General features: G+C 36.8%; 1 protein-coding gene across 4 annotated transcripts in view; it reads left to right on the forward strand.

Moving 5' to 3' along the window:
* Positions 1-21,260, forward strand: part of PLXDC2 (plexin domain containing 2) — a 374,582-nt gene that overhangs the window by 194,227 nt on the left and 159,095 nt on the right. For all 4 annotated transcript variants that reach the window (XM_045534450.1, XM_045534460.1, XM_045534432.1 and 1 more), the window contains one exon: positions 20,067-20,136. In XM_045534450.1, the coding sequence (XP_045390406.1) occupies positions 20,067-20,136 (70 nt within the window). The remainder of the gene's footprint in view (positions 1-20,066; positions 20,137-21,260) is intronic.

Here is a 21,260-nt window from a genome sequence, read left to right on the forward strand (position 1 = left end):
CAGAAGTCCAAAAGTTGAGGCCTCATGTAGAAGGTGGCTCAGAGGAAGCTGACTCAAGTTTGGTCAAGGGGGGCATCTTGTAATTTCCCAATATGTTAATTGCTATGTACTTTCTAAGAGTCTCTCTCTGAAAGATAGGTACATGGATACATAGATATGGGTGGATGGATGGATGGAGATACAGGGATAGGATGGATGGACAGGTGGGTGGACAGCTAGCTAGAGAGATCTAGATGGATGGATAGATAGAGATGAAAGATAGATCTATATATTTCTGTCTACATTATATCTTTCTGTGTAGTTTTTGTTCGTTTGTTTGTTTGCCAAGCAATTGCCAGTGTGCTCTTTGCCGGACATAAATGTACTCTGGCTTAAAACATTTTAATCTTTCTATATGTTGGTAGGAAGATTAATTTTGTAAATAAGAAACACCAGCACAATGAAATGATTGAAATGCTCTTCTCTATCTCACTCTCTCTGTTATAATTCAGATAAGCTTTTTGATGAACCTTACATGATTTTTGATGTGTTGATTGTTTAAAATTTTTAAGTTGGACTATTCTTGATGTGATCCTTTACTTGAATATACAAGAAAACTTTCATTAAAAAATTAAATTTTCTGGAGTTTTTTTTCTTTTCCTTCGGGAAAATAACTTATTGCTTCAGCTAACATTTCCATTGGTCTCACATTTGCATAATGCTTATGTTGGGGGGGCGGCTAAATTTGGCTTCCAGTGGTGACTTTAGTCAGTTGTTTTCCCATATTGCACAATTTCATTTTTTGGGCATCAAAAAATTCGTTGATAAGTGCTCATTTTTCTAAGTGATTAACTTGAAAAGCAATTTAATTTGCTGTCTCTATTAGGCTATTATCTTGACAACACATTTTTGCCTGAGTTCTGTTCACAGTGTCTAACAATAGGTTGCTGTTTACTTATTTTTATTTTTGGCTGATTGAATAAATTTACTGCATTCTTTCTTTTGAGTTGCTTCATTTCAAGTAAGACATACACAGTTCATCAACCTGGTCTTACTTGCCTTTGTTCATAGGATTTTCCTCCAGTTTGATAACAGACTGGGATGAGTTGTATCTGCATGTGTCGCTCTAGCTCAATTTTGTTTCTATGTATATTAAACCATATCTATATACATACACACACATGGTTTCTTTTACATATATAAAGAAATGTATTTGACATGATATAATATTTTATTCAATACTCTTAATATTTTTGTTCTAATCAAATTCTAAATACTCGGACAACTCTGATAGTTGTAAAATATTCATGAATTGTCTTCAGATATTTAAAAAGCTTGGTCTAGTCTTCAACTTCCTATTGAAACAGATGTACGTTCAAACAGATTAACAGGTTAAGTTGTTTAAAAACACACAGGGATTCAAAAGCATAGGAATTGGCATCATAAGATCCAAATTCAGGTTTATTACAACTATGAGACCTTGGAAAAAGCCCTAAATTCCCTTTCACTTTCTTCCTATACTAAATGGTTGTGATATTACTGTCTGTCCTACCTGCCACAAATGGTAAATGAGATTTTATGGAGCTTTGTAGTTACTTATGTATTTTCACAAATCCTACCATTAATTTATTTTCCTATTATTCTACTTAAGTCACTTAACAGTTCTGAGGTTGTTTCTGTCGAAAGTATTAGTTGAGGGTCTGCCTTTGATCCCTTTACAAAACTAACTAATGCAGTAAGAGCAACTGAGTTCTCTTTCTCTGCATGCTGGGAAATGGGCTGGGCCCCTGGCCTTGGAGCCAGTAAGTGCAAGGGACGGTCTATCTATCCCCTTTCTTGCTGGGGGGCATTCGGGACACAGATTGAACTTGCAGCCCATTTAATATGCTGAATTTAGTAAACTCATTTTACTGATATCATTACATAATAAATGTGTATCACTAACCATTTAGGCTACTCTTGTTATTCTTCCTGAAACTAGGAACCAAATTTTAGACATGGAAAGGACTTTGGAGATCCTTGAAGCCAGCTGCCTTATGAAATCTACAGTGATCAATTTTTGTGTATATAACAAACCTTAGCTTAGCTTTCCAAAGTGAGAACTTGCTTTTTTTTTTTTTTTTTAAATAAATCCTGTTTGAGTGCATCGTATTTTATCACCATTTAATCTTGCTTCTCCATTTTGGGTCTTTAGTGGAAGATGGGTACCATTCTTTACATAAAACTAGTCATGGAAAGTAATCTAATACATTCTCTGTTGCCAGGGATGGCTATAAAATAGATAGCTAAATATCTACTCACCTTTTAAATATCACAAGTGAGGTAAACACTTTAGGTTTCTCTGAAACCCTGTTAGACGGTTTCACATTAAACTTTCATAATCATGAATGTTGCAAAAACGGAGACCCTTCAACCATGTCTCAGGTGCAATAAATAAGCCCATTTCCTCCTGTCTCTTACCCAGATTCTCTTCTCCAACCTATTTCCGCTCATCTTTTCTGTCATCTCTGCGTGAGCCCATGAGGACTTAACGCCAGTTCCATTTTAGATAACATGAATGTAAAACATATTTTCATCCTGAAGTCATTAAATGATAAAGATAACTCTTTTGAAAGTAAGATGGTTTGTACATAGACAATTTAGCAAAATATAAATGCAATGTGATGTTCCTGAAGAGTGAACACACCTCAAAGCGGGTAGGCTTAATTCTTGTGAAAAATCTTAAATTGTAAAGGATAAAAGACATAATGCCTTGGAGGATTGAGATTTCCTGGGCAGATTAGTATTCTAGCATCTCTTAAAAAAAGATGCTTTATACCTGGTCACAGTATCTTTATTTGTCTGTTTCTTCCTACCAAATTACAGCACATCACTTAGGTGGTGGATGAATATTACCCTACACAAAATGATCAGTTTCCATGTGGATTGTTTATAAATTGCCTTCCCAATAGAACTTCCAGGGTACTCGGAATTCCAGCCCCAGAAAGTGGGTGTCTTTTTTTTCTTTTTATTAATGATGCTCCATTAATATACCAATGGGACTGGAAGTAAAGCCCTGTTAGCCATTCTATTAATGATATATTTACAGGAATTTTCTATCCTACAGCATTGACCTGAGAAGAAACGCCAAATAAGGTTCAAGTATGATAAATAAGCCAAGCTTAGGCACATTAGTCCTGAATCCCTGAGGGCTAAACTGTAGGGAGGGGTAGAGTGTGGGTAGGGTTTCATAAGGGAGTAACTCTTGGATGCTGTGTTGAGGGGCATCAATTTACTTAACTTTTCAGAAATCAAAAAGGTGGCAAATGTGACAAATTGATGAATCAGCATAAAACTAGAGAAAGGAGCTGTTTACATTATTTTTGTAACTTTTCTTTAATTTGAAATCGTTTCCAAATTAAAAGTCAAAAGAAAAAAGAGAGAGAAGTTAGCAGAGGGGGACGAAGAGTTAAAATTGAATCTATATTTCAATTTCAACCTACAATCAAGGTTTGAATTATTTAGTCACTTCTCTGATGAAGTTTGCCCACTGAATTCTGAATCATTTTTTTATTGATACATAGTATTTTACATATTTATGGAGTACAGGTGATATTTGTTACATACATAGAATGTGTAATGATCCAGCCAGTGTATGTGCGGTATCTATCACCTTGAATATTATCATTTTTATGTGTTGGGAACATTTCATCTTAATACAGCAGTTGAGGGGCAGCTTGACATAGTGTTAAAACACAGGGATTTAGAACCAGAATGCCTGGATTTGAGTCCTCACTATGCTATCTGCTAACTTTGTGACCTGGAGCAAGTGAGGGTGTTTACTCTTTCTTCATCACTTTTCATCTTTTAAATGGTAATAGTAACAACACTTACCGTCAAGGTTATCATTAGGATTAACTAATTTAGCATTTGTACAGTGCTTAAAACAGTGCCTGGCAGAGTGCTAAAGATATCTGTCACATTGACAATAATGATTGTTAGACAAACATTTACATTTAAAACGGTCATTTTCCACTGACTGGAAAGTAAGGAGTTTATTCCCTGGAGGGCAGATTGTAATCAACTGAGGAAAGGAAGGACCTTTTCAAGCTGTAAATGACAAACTCCTAGGAACATTTTTCTGCCCTACCTGGTTTGAGGATCACTGGTCAAGGAAGTAACAAGAATGTCACAGCCTCTATTTGTACTGGGGCCACAAAGAGGTTTTGCAAATCATTGTTTTAAAGGTGCCTCTATACCACAATTCCATCCATCCATGGAAAATTTCAGGCCATACAAGTACTACCAGGTAAAGTGAGATGCTGTCATCCAGAAACAAGTCTGTTCATCCTTTTAACCCATTTCACGCTTGTCAAAGTTTCCTTTAGGCGATGGTTTTTAGAGTTTTAAAGACCATTTACATAACATAGAGCCTTACTGCTCTAAGCAGGGGGTGGGGGGTGGGGGTCCCTGGGGCCATATTAGAGATACTGGGAACTTGATAGAAATGCAGGCTTTCAGCCCCTGCCCCCTCGAAATCCTATCTGAATTTCAACAAGAACCCTAAGTAATTCGTTTGCACACTCAGGTTTGAGAAGCCTAGAGAATTCCATCGTATTGCTTCTGGAACAGCAGGAAAAATCTAGAAGTAATTCCTTCTGATTCTCACCTTCCCCTACCTGCCCTGGAGGGGCTCTTTACAAAATCCAATCACACTCTCTCTGTGCCCTTGAATGATCGGATTCTCTGAACTCTGCCTGAGTTGTAAATATTCACATCATCAGTTTGAATAATTCCCGGCATTGACAAGTATAGGCAAGCTGCTGTAAGCCCAGTGTTTGTTGAGAACCATATAATGGGAAAAGGGTCAAAAGATTTGGCAACAGTTGACTTAATCTCAAGTTCATATGAGCCAGCATCAGATAACTGCAAAATGTTTACATTTGTTTTCCAGTTTATGAATATTCCCTTGAAAAGTGTCATTCAATAGGCAGGGTTAATTAAGTTCTCAGTTCTGCTACGAAAAAAGTGCTGAAGAGGTTAGAATTTCTAACTCAGAAAATCAATCCCATTGATGGACTTTATTTCTGAAGGAGTAGCCAATTCCTTGTCTGCTGTATATTTGTATATTGATTAGCCCCTGTCCATGAACATTTTGATCTTTTAATTAGGTTTCCAGTGTTTTCAGGCACTGGATTAATGACCCACGTTCTGTCAACCTCTCCCAGGGTGTAAGAATTGATTAACGTTCCATTTTTTGAAAACTCATACATGGTAAAAAGCATTATTAATTATCCTGCCTACTGTGCTATATTATTTTGGAATACCCTAGGCTCACTTATGTTCTAGAAGCAGGATCTTACTGCATGTACAAAGATGTTTGCATTGCCATTACCCATACATATCTGTGCTTCCAGATTCTATTTTCCATCTTTAATATTTGCTAGTTGTGGAGGCCTGTCAATTTTAATGTTTTCTATCTGTGTTTGTATTTATATCGTTCTACTACCTTTCAGTTTATATTACTTTTATAAGTGAAGTTATTTCAATTAAGTAGGTGAATAAAGGCAGTGTATAGCAGTTATCATTGAGAAATTTAAAAAAGAAAGTAATGTTTTTTAAATTTAGAAAATGGGCCCCTGGAGCTATCCTTAGGGAGTAAGAAATGTAAGCATCTGCTCCTGAATGTACAAAAAAAACGTTTGTACCTCCATAATACTCTGAAATAAATTAAAAAAAGAAAAAGAAACTCTACCCTTTGATGACAGGAACTGTAAAGAATTTGTGGCCATCTTTAATCTACCACAGTTGCCTAGGAATTTGCAACCAGAGCTGTTCACAACACTGTAATTGGTGCATCTGGTTCAGGGATTGGCAAACTTTGATCTGTAAAGGGCTAGAATTAGTTTAAGCTTTATGGGCAATATAGTCTCTGTTACAACTACTCAACTCTGTTCCTGTAGCAAGAAAACAGCTGTAGACAATATGTAAATGAATGAGTCTGAGTATGTTCCAATAAAACTTTATTTGCATGGACGAAAAAAAAGTAGTTGAGGCTGAGTCAGTCATCTGGTGAGAAGGGACCTCTTGCTGTGCCCAGACCACAGGTGGTGCAGCAGCAGTGCCAGGGCTGCACCCAGCATGGAGCTATGTTAGTTCAGTCCCTGTGATTCTGAACATTTGATCTGAGAAGACTGCACTGCACCTTTCTCATATTTTCTCTCTTTCATGGCTTTGGCTTCATGCATCTGTTTGCTTTCAAATTATGTTCTATTATTGCTACATTTTAAGGAAAATTAAGTTATTATATTTACCAAGAATAAAAAACATGAATGACTGACAACAATAAGGATTCCAGGTAGAAAACATTTGTATTGAAGCCATGATAACAAGTAAAAAATGAATCACCTAGTATAAAAGAAGGAAGATAGAATGATAAATTGTCAAGATGCAGACCTTGGGAGTCAAATGTATTTGGACTGAAATCTTAGCTCCAATAGCTCCTGTTGGTTTGAATTTATCATTTGTCCTTATTTTTTTGGTAAAATTCTGTTTTAAAATAATTTCAGTTTTATAAAAAGTTGCAAAAGTTTTTGAGAGTTCCCATACAGCTTTTACCTAGCTCCATAAATATTAATGCCTTAAGTACTCATACTACAATTATCAATACCAAGAAATTAACACTGGTACTGTGGTTTTAACTAATCTATAGGCCTTATTCTAATTTAGCTAATTGTCCACAAATTATACTTTTTTTCTTACCCAGGATTCAATCTAGGACCTACTTTGACGTTTATTTGTCAAATCTTCTAGTCTCCTTCACTCTATGACAATTACTTAGCCTTTCTTTGTCTTTCATAAACTTGACCCTTTTGAGAAGTATTGACCAGATATTTTGTACAGTGTTCTATTTGGGGTATCATACTGTTTCCTCATGGTTAAATATAGGTCTTTGCTTTTGACAATACTACAACAGAGATGATATTTTGTCTTTCCTTGTGCAGGATATCAGGAGGTACATGATGATAGTGTGTCTCATTAGTGGGATGTCAATTTTGATCACCTGGTTAAGGTGATGCCTTCCAGGCTCTGTTTCTTCACTATAAAGTTACTGTTTTCTTTTTGTGTAATTGACAAATATCTTGCTGCCTGATGCTTAAGACTATCCTGCTTCTTATTGTACTTTTACCAACTAATTTTAGCATTTGTACTTGCTAAATATAGGCAAAATATTTAATGTATGATATACTAAATGATAATTCCATTCTCCTAACACCTGTAAGTATAGTAGTTATGATTATTTTAATATAAAAATAATGAAGACATCATAACATTGCCTAGAAACATAATATCTAATTGTGATATCAATTCTATTAGAAAAGATGTTTGCCTGAATTGGTTTAATCCTTTTTTTTAAGTGTTGTGGTGATGCATTTTTTTATTAGAAAGAATATATATCAAATCATTTGTAGCTATCAGAAATCAAATAAGGAGCTATTTTTGTTTAGGAAACTAGTTTTAAGAAATTATTGCTATGCTAGATACCTTTATATACATAATATAATGTTAACCATCATTTACTCTGTCCTTATGAAGGTCCAGTTATTAATTGATGATTTGATCCTTATAATAACCTTTTAAAGATGTGGCTTGACTTTACAGATTAGCAAACTATGACTTAAAAAGGTTAAATCATTTATGAAATCACACAGCTGCCAAAATACCAAAGCTGGAATGTAATTTCAGGTCTCTCTGACTTCAAAATCATGCCAGGTCATTCAAAAATTAGGAAAGAACAGTTGAAAAATAAAGCCCCATCTACTTACATTAAAAGAAGAGTGTCAAATGTGTGTCATGGTTAGTATAGGAGTAAGACTACAATAATCTAAGCATTTATTCAGTTTCAAGAAAATTAATTAATTGTTATGTGCATTTTGGAGGAATAAATCACATCCCAATTAAATTAAATTTATCATAATTATCTGATGTTTGTTCAGGCATTTTTGTGTGTGAAAGATATAGAAATTTTACTGGAGACAAGGCCAGTAATATTAGAAATATCCATGTAAAGAAAGCAAATATAATATTTCTTAAATTTCACAGTTCCTCCCAAAGTTAATACTTGGCATAAATAAATGAACTGAAAATAACATGATTCAAGATTTATTTGATTTACTTTTTGAATTTGTCTTTGGAAAAAATGACGTAAATCTCATCCTACTTGGATTAATAAAATGTGGTATATGTACACCATGGAGTATTACTCAGCCATAAAAAAACAATGGTGAACTAATACTTTTTGTAACAACCTGTATGGAACTGGAGACCATCCTACTGAGTGAAATATTGCAAGAATGGAAAAACAAACACCACATGTGCTCACTATTAAATTGGACCTAAATGATCGACACTCATGTGTACATATGGTAGTAAAATTCAACCAGGAGGAGGAAGGAGGGAATGGGTAAATATACACTATCTGGGTGATGGACACACTTACAACTTTGACTCAAACTCCACAAAAGTAATTCATGTAAACAAAACCTTTGTATCTGTGTAATATTCTAAAATAATAAAAAAAGAGAAGTACAAAAAAAACCCTCACTCTACTACTAATAATATTAATAATAGCCCACCTATTATATCAGAGCTTCCAGAGACAAAGATTTGCCCCTCAGACATAAAATTATTTGATTGATTAAAAATAGAATATTAAAATATGTGTGTAAAAATTAATGATTAATCCATTAATTCTTGAATAAGTAGATATCCCCTATATTCTGTAGATCCTTTGCTATGATGAACTTATGAGATCAGCAATTATTGTAGCTTTACTTACTACTAATTTTCTTCCCACAAGCTGCTTTCAGCAAAATTATGCCATATAAAGTTGAAATAAATAGACTTGGAATCAGAAAAGGATAGCTTTATTACTGCAAATAAGAAGCTGTCCTAAAACAAAAAGAAGTTTTTATTAGTGACATTTTAAAGAATGTTTTTGAGAATTATAAATATACCCACTTCAGATTCTCAACTTTTATTAACAGGTTTCTGTCTTCAAGGTTTTGCAGGCATTGACTAATTAATTTATTTTTGTAGTACCACTGAGAAGTAGGCAAACAAGTTAAATGGGAACAGGGTAAATTTAGGATTATAATTCATGTGTTATTAAAAAAGAATTAACGGAGGTCATAATAATCAGTGTGAACATGGATAGGAATTTGCATAAGAAAATATGTAAAAAAGTCAAGGACAAGTGTAATCACACTTAGAAATCCAGGAGTATGACTCTAAATGAGTCTAATAGTCTGTTGCCAACAGAAATTTCAGTGGGGCATGTTTTATGAAAGTATGGCATGGCTTTAAAGGTCACAGTCACGTATGGCTGTAGTTGCCATAAATTTACCTCTAACCACCTGGACAATATATATTTGTACCAACTCTTCAAATATGTTTCATAAATTCATCCTCCATACTATGAAGACATACTACTTCTTTTGTTTGTCTCAAAATTACCATTCTCCTCCCTTTCTAATAGTTAACCCCTTTCCATAGACTGTCAGAAAGTAGTTATTAGCAAACTCAGTTGATTCTATTTATGCCTCTAATAGTCTTTAACATTTCACTTCTGAACTTTTATTTTGTGTTTTGCTCAGACTCTTAATCAATTTATCAGGTCTTCACACGACCATTTTCCTGAATCTTCTTTTTTTCCCTTTACATTAAATATTTCTTAAAGAATAAAATTCAAGATAGCATATGTTCAAGGTATAGTAATTATACCATAGTTTCAGTATTATGTTTCTTTTTGTTTATAATTGCTTTTTATGATAGTTCCCAGGGTTCAGTTAGCCTTTTTGGTTGCAGAAGAGTCCTTTGTTTCATATACAGTTTGGGTTCATTTAAACAATTGTTTACTATATGTAGTTAAAGGATGCATAACTAATTAGTGACATAGCAAGTTTTCTCACACCTAACCAAAAACCACTTTTCTTCATCTCTATTGGTGGCGCTTTGGTTCACCAGTCACCCAGCTGGAAATCTGTGCTTTGAGATTCCCTTCACCTACTACTACTACATTTGGTTTTTTTTTTTTTTTTTTGGAGTTAGAGTCTCCCTCTGTCACCTGGGCTGGAGTGCAGTGGCATCATCATAGTTCACTGTAACCGCAAACTCCCTGGGCTCAAGTGATCCTCCTGCCTCAGCCTCCCAAGTAGCTGGGACTACAGGGGCACCACCATGCCCAGCTAATTTTTCTATTTTTTGTACAGATTGGGTCTCACTCTTGCTTAGGCTGGTCTGGAACACCTGACCTCAAGCGATCCTCCCACCTTGGCCTCCCAGAATATTAGGATTACAGGTGTGACTGTGGCTAGCCCTAGTCCAAACTTTCATGTCCAATTAATCACAAAGTCTTTCCAGTGGAAACAGTGGGAGTGGAGGGATGACTGTCCCAGCCTTCTGACCACCAGTGAAATGATACTTAGGCACATTTTCTTTATTGTTTCTCAGAGGGTCTCCATGGGATTGGAGGCCCAACTGGCTATAATGGTAACACACCCAATACTGTACTTGTTATTGGTTTTTCTCCTTTCCTTGCCTCACTTTTCCCACTTCCTTTAGCAAGTGCTTACTAGGCATACTCTCCAAACAAAATATCTACCTCTCTGTCCTTATATCAGGGTTGGTTTTGGGAGTAACCCAAACCAAGCCGAGGCTTGATGATTATGGAAGCCGTGACTGACCAAGGTTGAGAGACTATTCTAGCCAGAAGGGATGTCATGTAGAAATACCAGAGCCAAGAGTTAAGGGTGGCAAATTCAAGGAACTGAAATATGTTGACTATGGCTGGCTGGAGCAGAGTGTGAAGAAGAAAGTTGTGAAGTAGCAGAGGCCAGTTAATGGTGGGCCTTAGAACTCATTATGTTAGCGTAATTCTCAGGGACAATGGGATTCCCGAGTGAATGATTTGAAGTGGGGTTGTGATAGGCTACCTAGCATGGAGAATAAATTCAAGGGGAACTGAACTCCCCTTGAAGACACCTATGATGCAGTTATTGCAATAATAGAGACCTACACTTAGGGAAGAGTGTCAATAGTGACTGGAGAGAAATGAATGTATTTCACAACTATTTAGAAGGTAGCATCTTCCTAAGTTTCCATTGTTTTTCTATATCAGGGTGAAGCAGGTAATGGTGGGAACTAAGGAAAGTTGGTCATTTAAACAAGGAAACATTTTCAATCATTGATGTTGCTCTTCAGGATGATTGATCTATTAGCAAATTTTCTTTGACTTATTTGCTCCTCAGGGATAAGTCTTTAATTCATGTATGTATTCCTGTATCTTAATCTAATTCTAAACATATTTAAATATTTACAACAGCTGAGAAATTCATGTCATATCCTGTTAATTCATCCTCGATGGTAATTGATAGGGTTTGTTAGTAATAATATATGTTTAAACCAAACTTCCTTTCTGGAAGTGAGAATGCTTACAGTTGTAAATTTTACCAATTTACTGATGAGTGTGGAAATCAATTGAAGTTATAGAAAGCAATATACAAGTACCTTTATAAAATTTTTTCTGACATCTTCTTTGAGATAAATGATTTTGCCATTAAAACTTTCATTTTAGGGTTATTAGTGACCGCTCATTTCAGTTAGTGCAGTGAAAATGGGTCTTGTTGTTCCTGTTAGTCAACACAAAATAAAAATGATGATAAACCCTTTATAAAGATGTGGCTTTCATTAAAAACGGAAGAAAACCTAATTGAAAGTCACTGTAAATTCTGAGTGATTAATTTCATGCCAACTAAGTCATTAGAAATCTCTGATGGATGTAAAAAAAGCAATCATTTGCAAAATTAGAAAGAGCTAAATTCAATCTCGATATACTTTTTTATTTTTTAAGATTTGTATATTGGGAGAGATATAGTACAGAAATAGTAGAATTTTAACATAATTGCCTTTTGTCATAGGTAGTTTGTAGATGCACTTGGGCTCTAAACCAGCTAATTACTTTCTCTCTGGATCCTTTTCAGTTGATCATCTTTGTTATAACTTAATGTTTTTCTTATTTCTTGCCTAATAATACTACATCAATTTCACATTATTTCAAACATATAAAAAAGCTAGGGTTTTTGTTTGTTTTGTTTTGTTGTGTTTTGGTTTTTTTAAAAAGTTTAACATATATTATTTTTAGAAATATACGCATTACTATACACACATGCGCGCGCACGCGCACACACACACACACACACACACACATATACATATATCACTTAAAAATATTAAGAGCCAGCTTTGTTTCTTGCCCGGGCACCGAGCTGGGGTCCCCTCTCCACTATCGCCTCTCCGGGAGCTCCAGGTGTCTCCGCAGCCTCTGTCACCTTGTGACCCGCAGATCCAGTAGATGCTCTACAAGATACAGATAATCTCACCCGAGAATAATCCTAGAGAAAGACGAGGAAGAGGAAGAAATGGCTAGTTCTCAGACCTCCTGGATTCATGCTCCCTGAGAGGAAGGCATGGATCTTGACCTGCCACAACGCTAGAGGATCGCTTACCTGCAGGAACGGCAGTGTGAACCCACGGAGAATCACCGTGGGACACAGAGAACAAGAAAAAACAGAGGCGAGTGGGAAATGAGGCCGAGATAATTTGGACAGTGCGGCAGCTGTACACACTTCACCAACGAGTGAGGCGGGTTCAGCTCCACAGCAAAGCGGCTTGTTCTCCCCACTGACCCTCACACCCACTCAATCAGGGATCTGACTGAAGTGGGTGCAGAATCACTGCGGGGGACCTGGAGCTCCGAGGACAGGTGACATAAGCGGGAAGGAGCTTAGACTCTGGGGGGTTTCCGCGGTGACGCAACGCTTAAAGGAACAGGTGTGGAGCTGCGCTGAGGCGAGGGACTGCGATGGTGAAATATTAAAGCGGGTTTTTTTTTTCTCTTTTTCTTCTTCGGTGGCCCACCCGGCCGGGGAGCTGCTGTGGGCTCTGGCATCTGCCGAGCTCTGAACATTCTCCTCCAGCGCCGGCGACTGGCAGGCGCGCGGTCGCCATCTTGGGACCCACAGCGTAGCCGCTGCGGATCCATAGGGGGCCGCGCAGGACCCCAGGCAGCTCCCTTTTATAGTCCGTGACCCCACGCCAAGAGCTGGGGCTCTGTATGAACTCTGTGGACAGGAGACATCAGCGGGAAAGAGCTAAGACTCTTGGTCGCGGAATAACAGGTTTTTTTTTTTCTTGTTTTCTCTTTTTCTTTTTATTCATATTGGTTTTTTAAAATATTATTATTATTTATTATTATTAGTTTTTTTCTCCTTTTTTCGTTTCTCTTTTTCTTTTTATTCGTATTTTTTTAAATTTTATTATTATTAGTTTTTTTTTTCTTTCCTTTTTTTTCTCTTTCTTTCTTTTTCTTTTATCCTTTTCTGTGGCCCTCTAGCCCGGGAGCTACTGTATACTCCTGAGCTCGCCAGGCCCCCAGCTCTGGTCCTACCGGACCCTGAACATTCGCCCCGAGTGCCGGTGATCTGCGGGTGGGCAGCCGCCATTGTGGGGTCCAAGGCCTAGCTGCTGCAGAGCCATAGGGTGCCAGGGGGCTCCCTCCCCTGGTCCGTGGACCCTCTCCAGGTCCTCTTCCCGGGTGTGAACACTGAGTGCTTCCCGAGACGCAAGAGAGTGGAGCCTGGACCTTGGGGACATTGGGACAGGGTAGACCTTTGCCCGTGGGAGCTGCAGCAGCTCGGGCACTGAGCAAGCGAGGGCACTGCCTCCTCCCCCTAGCCAGTGTCTTTCTTGCGGAAAGAGACAGAACACACCCATCTAGAGGAAGAACCAAAAGACAGGGAAAAAAAAAAAAAAAGACAGGGAGAGACTTTCTGCTTGCAAATAGTGTGAATCCTGCCTGCTAACTGAAAGTCCACAACACAGTGACTTAACTTGCCAAACTGGTCTTAGGTCAAGCCAATCCTCTGGGGGTGGACCCATCAGAAGCAGTCCCCCAACTGAGATAGAAAAAACTCTAAACAACACACAACAGTCTCCCCCTCTGGACAAAGGAAGCAACATACCTAGATTGTTTCACAGCCTAAGAACAGACTATAAGCCGTGCTGTTAGCCAGACTAAAGCTGTGAGAAAAGATTTAACGATAGATCCAGATGGGAAGGGCTCAGTGGAAAAATATGGGGAGCACAAAAAACCAAACGGAAACCTCACTCCCAAAGAGAAATACCAGCTCTCCTCTAATTGAAACAAACCAGATTCAAAATACCAACATGTTACCGGAAGAATTTCAGTTACAGATTGTAAATAAGCTGAATAATATATAAGAAAAAATGGATAACCAACACAAAGAAACCACAAAAAAAATCCAGGATTTGGAAGAAAAATTCACTAAGGAAATTGAAATATTGAAGAAAAACAAAACTGAACTCCTAGAAATGAAGAATTTATTCAGGGAGCTACAAAACACAGTGGAAAGTCTCAAGAACAGGGTAGATCAAACAGAAGAAAGAATCTCAGAGATTGAAGATAACACTTTCCAATTAAATAAGTCAGTCACAGAGATAGAGCAAAGAAATAAGAAAAAAGATCAAAGTCTACAAGAAATGTGGGATTATGTGAAGAAGCCTAACGTGAGAGTTATCGGCATCCCTGAGGGTGAAGAAGATAATAATCAAGGGCTGGATAAACTATTTGAAGACATAATAGAGGAAAATTTCCCAGGCCTTGCTAAAACTCCAGATATACAGGTTCAAGAGCTCGAAGAAGCCCTGGGAGATTCATAGCAAATAGGAAAACACCACGTCACGTAGTCATCAGACTGACCAAAATATCCACTAAAGAGACCCTTCTTCGAGCTGTAAGGAGAAAGAAACAAGTAACATACAAAGGGAGGCCCATTAGAATTACGCCAGATTTCTCAGCTGAAACTTTACAAGCAAGAAGAAGTTGGGGCCCCATTCTCACTCTTCTGAAACAGAATAATGCCCAGCCTAGAATCTTGTACCCAGCTAAGCTAAGCTTTCTATATGAAGGAGAAATTAAGACATTCTCAGATAAACAAGGACTGAGGGAATTCACCAAGACAAGACCAGCCCTCCAAGAAGTACTCAAAAGAGAGTTACACACGGATCAGCACAACAAAGACACACGAATGTAAAACCACCCAAGAGCTAAAGATCAAATTCCAGCCACCACAATAGCTCAAGAGAGAAAACATAGCAATGAAGTTCTACCCAACAAGATGAACAGAAATCTGTCCCACTTATCAGTTCTCTCACTAAATGTCAATGGCCTGAATTCCCCACTCAAGAGACATAGACTGGGCCAATGGATAAAAAAACACAAACCAAGTATCTGCTGTCTTCAGGAAACTCACCTGACCTGCAAAGATGCATTTAGACTGAAAATAAAAGGATGGAAACGACATTTCAAACAAACGGTAGGCAAAAGAAAGCCGATGTGGCAGTTTTAATTTCCAATAACTTAGTCTTTAAACCAACAAAAGTAATACAAGACAAAGATGGTTACTACATACTGGTGAAAGGCACAATTCAACAAGAAGACATAACCATACTTAATATATATGCACCCAACCTAGGCGCACCCAGATTCATAAAGCAAACCCTCCTTGATCTGAACCAAATGATAGACAACAATACTATAATAGCTGGAGACTTTAACACCCCACTGACAGCACAGGACAGATGCTCCAAACAGAAAATAAGCAAAGAAATAGTAGACTTAAACAGAATGCTAGAACAAATGGGCCGGACTGACATCTACAAGACATTCTACCTGAAATCCACTGAATATACATTCTTCTCATCAGCTCATAGGACATTCTCTAAGATTGACCATATCCTAGGACATAAAGCATGTCTTAAAAAATTTAAAAAAATAGAAATCATACCATGCATCTACTCAGATCACAGTGGAATAAAAGTAATAATGAACCCTAACAGGAACTCTCATTCCTACTCAAAGTCATGGAAGCTAAACAACCTTCTCCTGAACAACTATTTTGTAAAGGAAGAAATCAAGTCAGAAATCAAAACATGCTTTGAATTAAATGACAAAGGAGACACAACTTATCAAAATCTATGGGACACAGCTAAAGCAGTCCTGAGAAGAAAATTCATTTCCATAAATGCCTATTTCAAAAAGACAGAACACTTACAAATAGACAACTTAATGAATAGAGGCAAAGAGCTGGAGAAAGAAGAACAGACTGACCCCAAACCCAGCAGAAGGCGAGAAATTATTAAGATCAAATCAGAATTAAATGAAAAGGACAACAAAAATACTATAAGGGAAATTAATAAAACAAAAAGTTGGTGCTTTGAAAAGATAAATAAAATAGACACACCACTGGTTAAACTAACTAAGGGCAAAAAAGAAAAATCTCTAATAACTTCCATCAGGAACATGAAAGGAGAAATCACGACCGATACCACAGAGATACGTGACATCATCTATGAATTTTACAAAAATCTTTATGCACACAAATTGGAAAATGAGGAGGAAATGGACAAATTTTTAGAAACACACAGCCTTCCCAAGCTCAATCAGGAAGAAATAGAATTCCTGAACAGACTAATATCAAGAACTGAAATTGAAACAGCAATAAAAAGCCTTCCCAAAAAGAAAAGCCCTGGTCCAGATGGGTTCACACCCGAATTTTACCACACATACAAAGATGAACTGGTGCCCATCCTACATAAACTATTCTCCAATATCGAGAAGGATGGAATTCTTTCCAACACATTTTACCAAGCCAACATAACATTGATACCAAAACCAGGAAAGGACTCAACAAAAAAAGAAAACTACAGTCCAATTTCTCTCATGAACATAGATAAAAAAAATTCTCAATAAAATCCTAGCAAATCATATCCAAGTGCTAACTAAAAAAATAATTCATCACGATGAAGTAGGCTTCATCCTAGAGATGCAGGGGTGGTTCAACATACGAAGATCTATAAATGTAATTCACCACATAAATAGAAGCAAAAATAAAGACCATATGATCCTCTCTAGATGCAGAAAAAGCATTTGACAAAATTCAACACCCTTTTATGATAAGAACGCTTAACAAAATAGGCATAAACGGGACCTACCTAAAAATGATACAAGCCATATATAACAAACCCACAGCCAACATCATACTGAATGGGGAAAAATTGAAAGCATTCCCACTCAGAACTGGAACCAGACAAGGCTTCCCACTGTCCCCATTACTTTTCAACATAGTATTGGAAGTCCTTGCGAGAGCTATCAGGCAAGAGAGCAGAATCAAGGGTATCCAAATAGGGACAGAAGAGATCAAACTCTCACTCTTCGCTGGTGATATGATGTTGTATCTGGAAAACCCCAAGGACTCAACCAAGAGACTCCTGGAATTAATTAATGACTTCAGTAAAGTCTCAGGTTACAAAATCAATACACACAAATCAGAGGCATTCATATATGCCAATAACATTCAATCGGAGAACCAGATTAAGGACTCAATACCCTTCAAAATAGTAACAAAGAAAATAAAATATCTAGGAATATATTTAACTAAAGAGGTAAAGGACCTCTATAGAGAGAACTATGAAACACTGAGGAAGGAAATTGCAGAAGACGTAAATAGGTGGAAAACCATACCATGCTCGTGGATTGGAAGAATCAACATTGTTAAAATGTCTGTACTACCCAAAGTAATCTATAGATTCAATGCAATCCCTATTAAATTACCAACATCATTTTTCACAGATTTAGAAAAAATAATTATACACTTTGTATGGAATCAGAGAAGACCCCATATAGAAAAAGCAATTTTAAGCAATAAAAACAAAATGGGAGGTATTAATTAGCCAGACTTCAAACTATACTGCAAGGCTGTGTTTCTTAAAACTGCCTGGTATTGGCACAAGTGCAGGGACACAGACCAGTGGAACAGAACAGAAAATCCAAATATAAAACCATCCTCATATAGCCATCTAATCTTTGACAAAATAGACAAAAACATACTCTGGGGACAAGAATCCCTATTCCATAAATGGTGCTGGGAAAACTGGATAGCCACATGTAGAAGACTGAAACAGGACCCACAGACTTCACCTCTCACAAAAATCAAATCACGGTGGAAAACAGATTTAAACCTTAAATGGGAAACGATTAGAATTCTAGAAGAAAACGTAGGAAAGACTCTTATAGACATTGGTCTAGGCAAATAATTTATGAAGAAAACCCCTAAGGCAATCACAGCAACAACAAAAATAAATGAATGGGACCTGATTAAATTAAAAAGCTTCTGCACAGCCAAAGAAACAGTCATGAAAATAAACAGACAGCCTACAGAATGGGAAAAAATTTTCACGTACTACACATCAGATAAAAGACTGATAATAAGAATCTATTTAGAACTCAGGAAAATCAGCAAGAAAAAATCAAACAACCCTATCAAAAAGTGGGCAAATGACATGAATAGAAAATTTTCAAAAGAAGATATAAGAATGGCTAACAAACATATGAAAAAATGCTCAACATCCCTAATCATCAGGGAAATGTAAATCAAAACCACAATGAGATACCACTTAACTCTGGTGAGAATGGCCTTTATCAAAAAATCCCCAAACAACACATGTTGGCGTGGATGCGGAGAGACAGGAACACTCATACACTGCTGGTGGGACTGCAAACTAGTGCAACCCCTGTGGAAAGCATTATGGAGATACCTTAAACAGATTCAAGTAGACCTACCATTCGATCCAGCAATCCCATTATTGGGCATATACCCAGAAGAACAAAAGTCATTCTATAACAAAGACACCTGTACCCAAATGTTTATAGCAGCACAATTCACAATCGCAAAGATGTGGAAACAACCCAAGTGCCCATCAATCCACGAATGGATTAGTAAACTGTGGTATATGTATACCATGGAATATTACTCAGTTATAAGAAATAATGATGATACGACATCTCTTTGGTTCTCCTGGAGAGAGCTGGAACCCATTATATTAAGTGAAGTATCCAAAGAATGGAAAAACAAGCATCACATGTACTCACCAGAAAATTGGTTTCCCTGATCATCACCTAAATGCATATCGGGGAAGGATACCAATTGGATATCAGACTGAGACAGGGGGTGGGGGGAGAGGATGGATGCATGCCTACATGATGAATGCGTTGCGCACCGTCTCGGGAATGGTCATGCTTGAAGGTGCTGACTTGGGGAGGTGGGGGGGGAGGGGATGGAGGTATGACTACATGGTGAATGCCGGGCGCACTGTCTGGAGAATGGACACGCTTGAGGCTCTGACTCAGGGGGATGGGCGGGACACGGACAATGTATATAACCTGAGCTTTTGTACCCCCAGGAAGAGCTGAAATAAAAAAAAAAGAAAGAAAGAAAAAAAATAATTGTAAAATGAAAAAAAAAAAATTAAGAGCCAAAGCTTTTTAGGCTGCTTTTTAGAAAAAAGAAGGGAAGAATTTATGAACTTTCTTTCTAAGTCTCTCTAATTTTCCTCTATACCAAGTAGAAATAGCTCTCCAGTAACCAGTATTATTTATTATACAACTCTATGCTTTTAAAAGTGGACATAATGTACTAAATCTGGACAGCTTATTGTATTTTAAAAATAAAAAGGTCTGCAGGTCTAGATCTGTAGGTACAAGGCATCTTCTTCCACAAAACTGCCTTTCATCAAGGGATGTGTGGAAAACAAATTGAATATGTAATCATGGAAAATAAAACTTTTTGATTTTTATTCAATGAGTGTTGACATATGACATGTTCTATTTTGGAGGAACTAGTCAATCTAAAAAGAACCCCAAAATAATTTGTTCATCATGATGACTGAACTGCTTGCTCAATGGACAACAAAAATGCAATAGTGATATTAACTTTATGTTTTTCACATACTTCCAACATTTGATTACCAGGAAAAATATTCTTGAGTCCCCATTCAGGACTCAAAAGTCAACTACAATAATAATGGGGTATAGTAGAAGCATCGTATTTTTTTTTAAGTAAAAGTCTCTTCATTTTATATTTACTATGCTACACATTATTGATTTTCTTCTCTGGTGTTGTTCCTTGCAGAGAGTGAATCTGTCCTTCGATTTTCCATTTTATGGCCATTTCCTACGTGAAATCACTGTGGCAACTGGAGGTAAGTGATTTTCTAAACATTCACCTTAAGTAAGCTGCAGTTTTACTACAGTTATTTTTAATTTACTTCATATTTCAAGATTGGTGTGTACTTTATCACAAAGTCATGGGTACAAATAAAACCTAAGAAAGAGTATAGCTATTGGAAAAACTTTTCAGTAGAAAAACACATGTAGTTACAATAATTTTCAACTTAGGTTCACCTCTGCTTTTCTTTTAAACTTCAATTTAGTTTTTGATAGTATGGTAAGACTACACAAGTAGCAGAAATTGGAACAGAGATAGAAAGAAAAGCTGTTTAAGGAAGCTGTTGGTGATTTTTAATTTTCTTTTAACATATGTAGTTGATACACACACATACACAACCACACATATATTAGCTTTAATCATTTGGTTTTTTCCTTTAATGCACCTATGTTGACTGACAACTCTTTTGAGAGTCTTTAAATAAACACGGAAATTCACTTTGAATTTTTATGATTTTATTTTTCTCCACAAACCGGGATGTTAGATTAGAGATTAGCAACATCCTATCAAGGTTATTATCATTCTTTATAGTATATCTCAGAAGTCAGAAATATTTTAACCCTTGAGTACTACTAGCAGAGATAAGCAAAATGCCAAAGAATATCCATGTTGGCTGGCCCTAAGACAGAGGTAGAGAAAGTAGAAGAATGAGTGAAAAAACATAAAAATGGAACAGTAAGTCAAGAAGCAAGTTGAAAGAAATCATAGCTATATGAAAAACCTATGAGTGTCTGTACCCAAAGCACCACAGATCAGAAGCCCTTTCGTTCACTGGATCTTACGGATGTATGGAAACCGTGTTGATCATTGCTATTCTTGCTATATTTTAATATAAGACTTAGAAGATGTGCAGGATTTAGAAAAAATATTTGTAATCTGAAATACCAACAAGCAAAAGTTTTTTGAGCGCCTACTCTGAGCGATAATAAATAAAGCTGCCTCTGCTTTAGGAGCATATAGCTTAGGGAACTGTTAGACAACATGAAGCAGAATGCAGAGAATCCGTTAGAAATGATGAAATATAGATTTTTAGGAAGGATAAAGCTCAAATATCTACAAGAGTCAGACTCTAGAGAAATTTTTGCTCAAGGTATTTCT

The sequence above is a fragment of the Lemur catta genome, chromosome 1 (assembly GCF_020740605.2).
Source record: "Lemur catta isolate mLemCat1 chromosome 1, mLemCat1.pri, whole genome shotgun sequence".
Lineage (NCBI taxonomy): Eukaryota > Metazoa > Chordata > Mammalia > Primates > Lemuridae > Lemur > Lemur catta.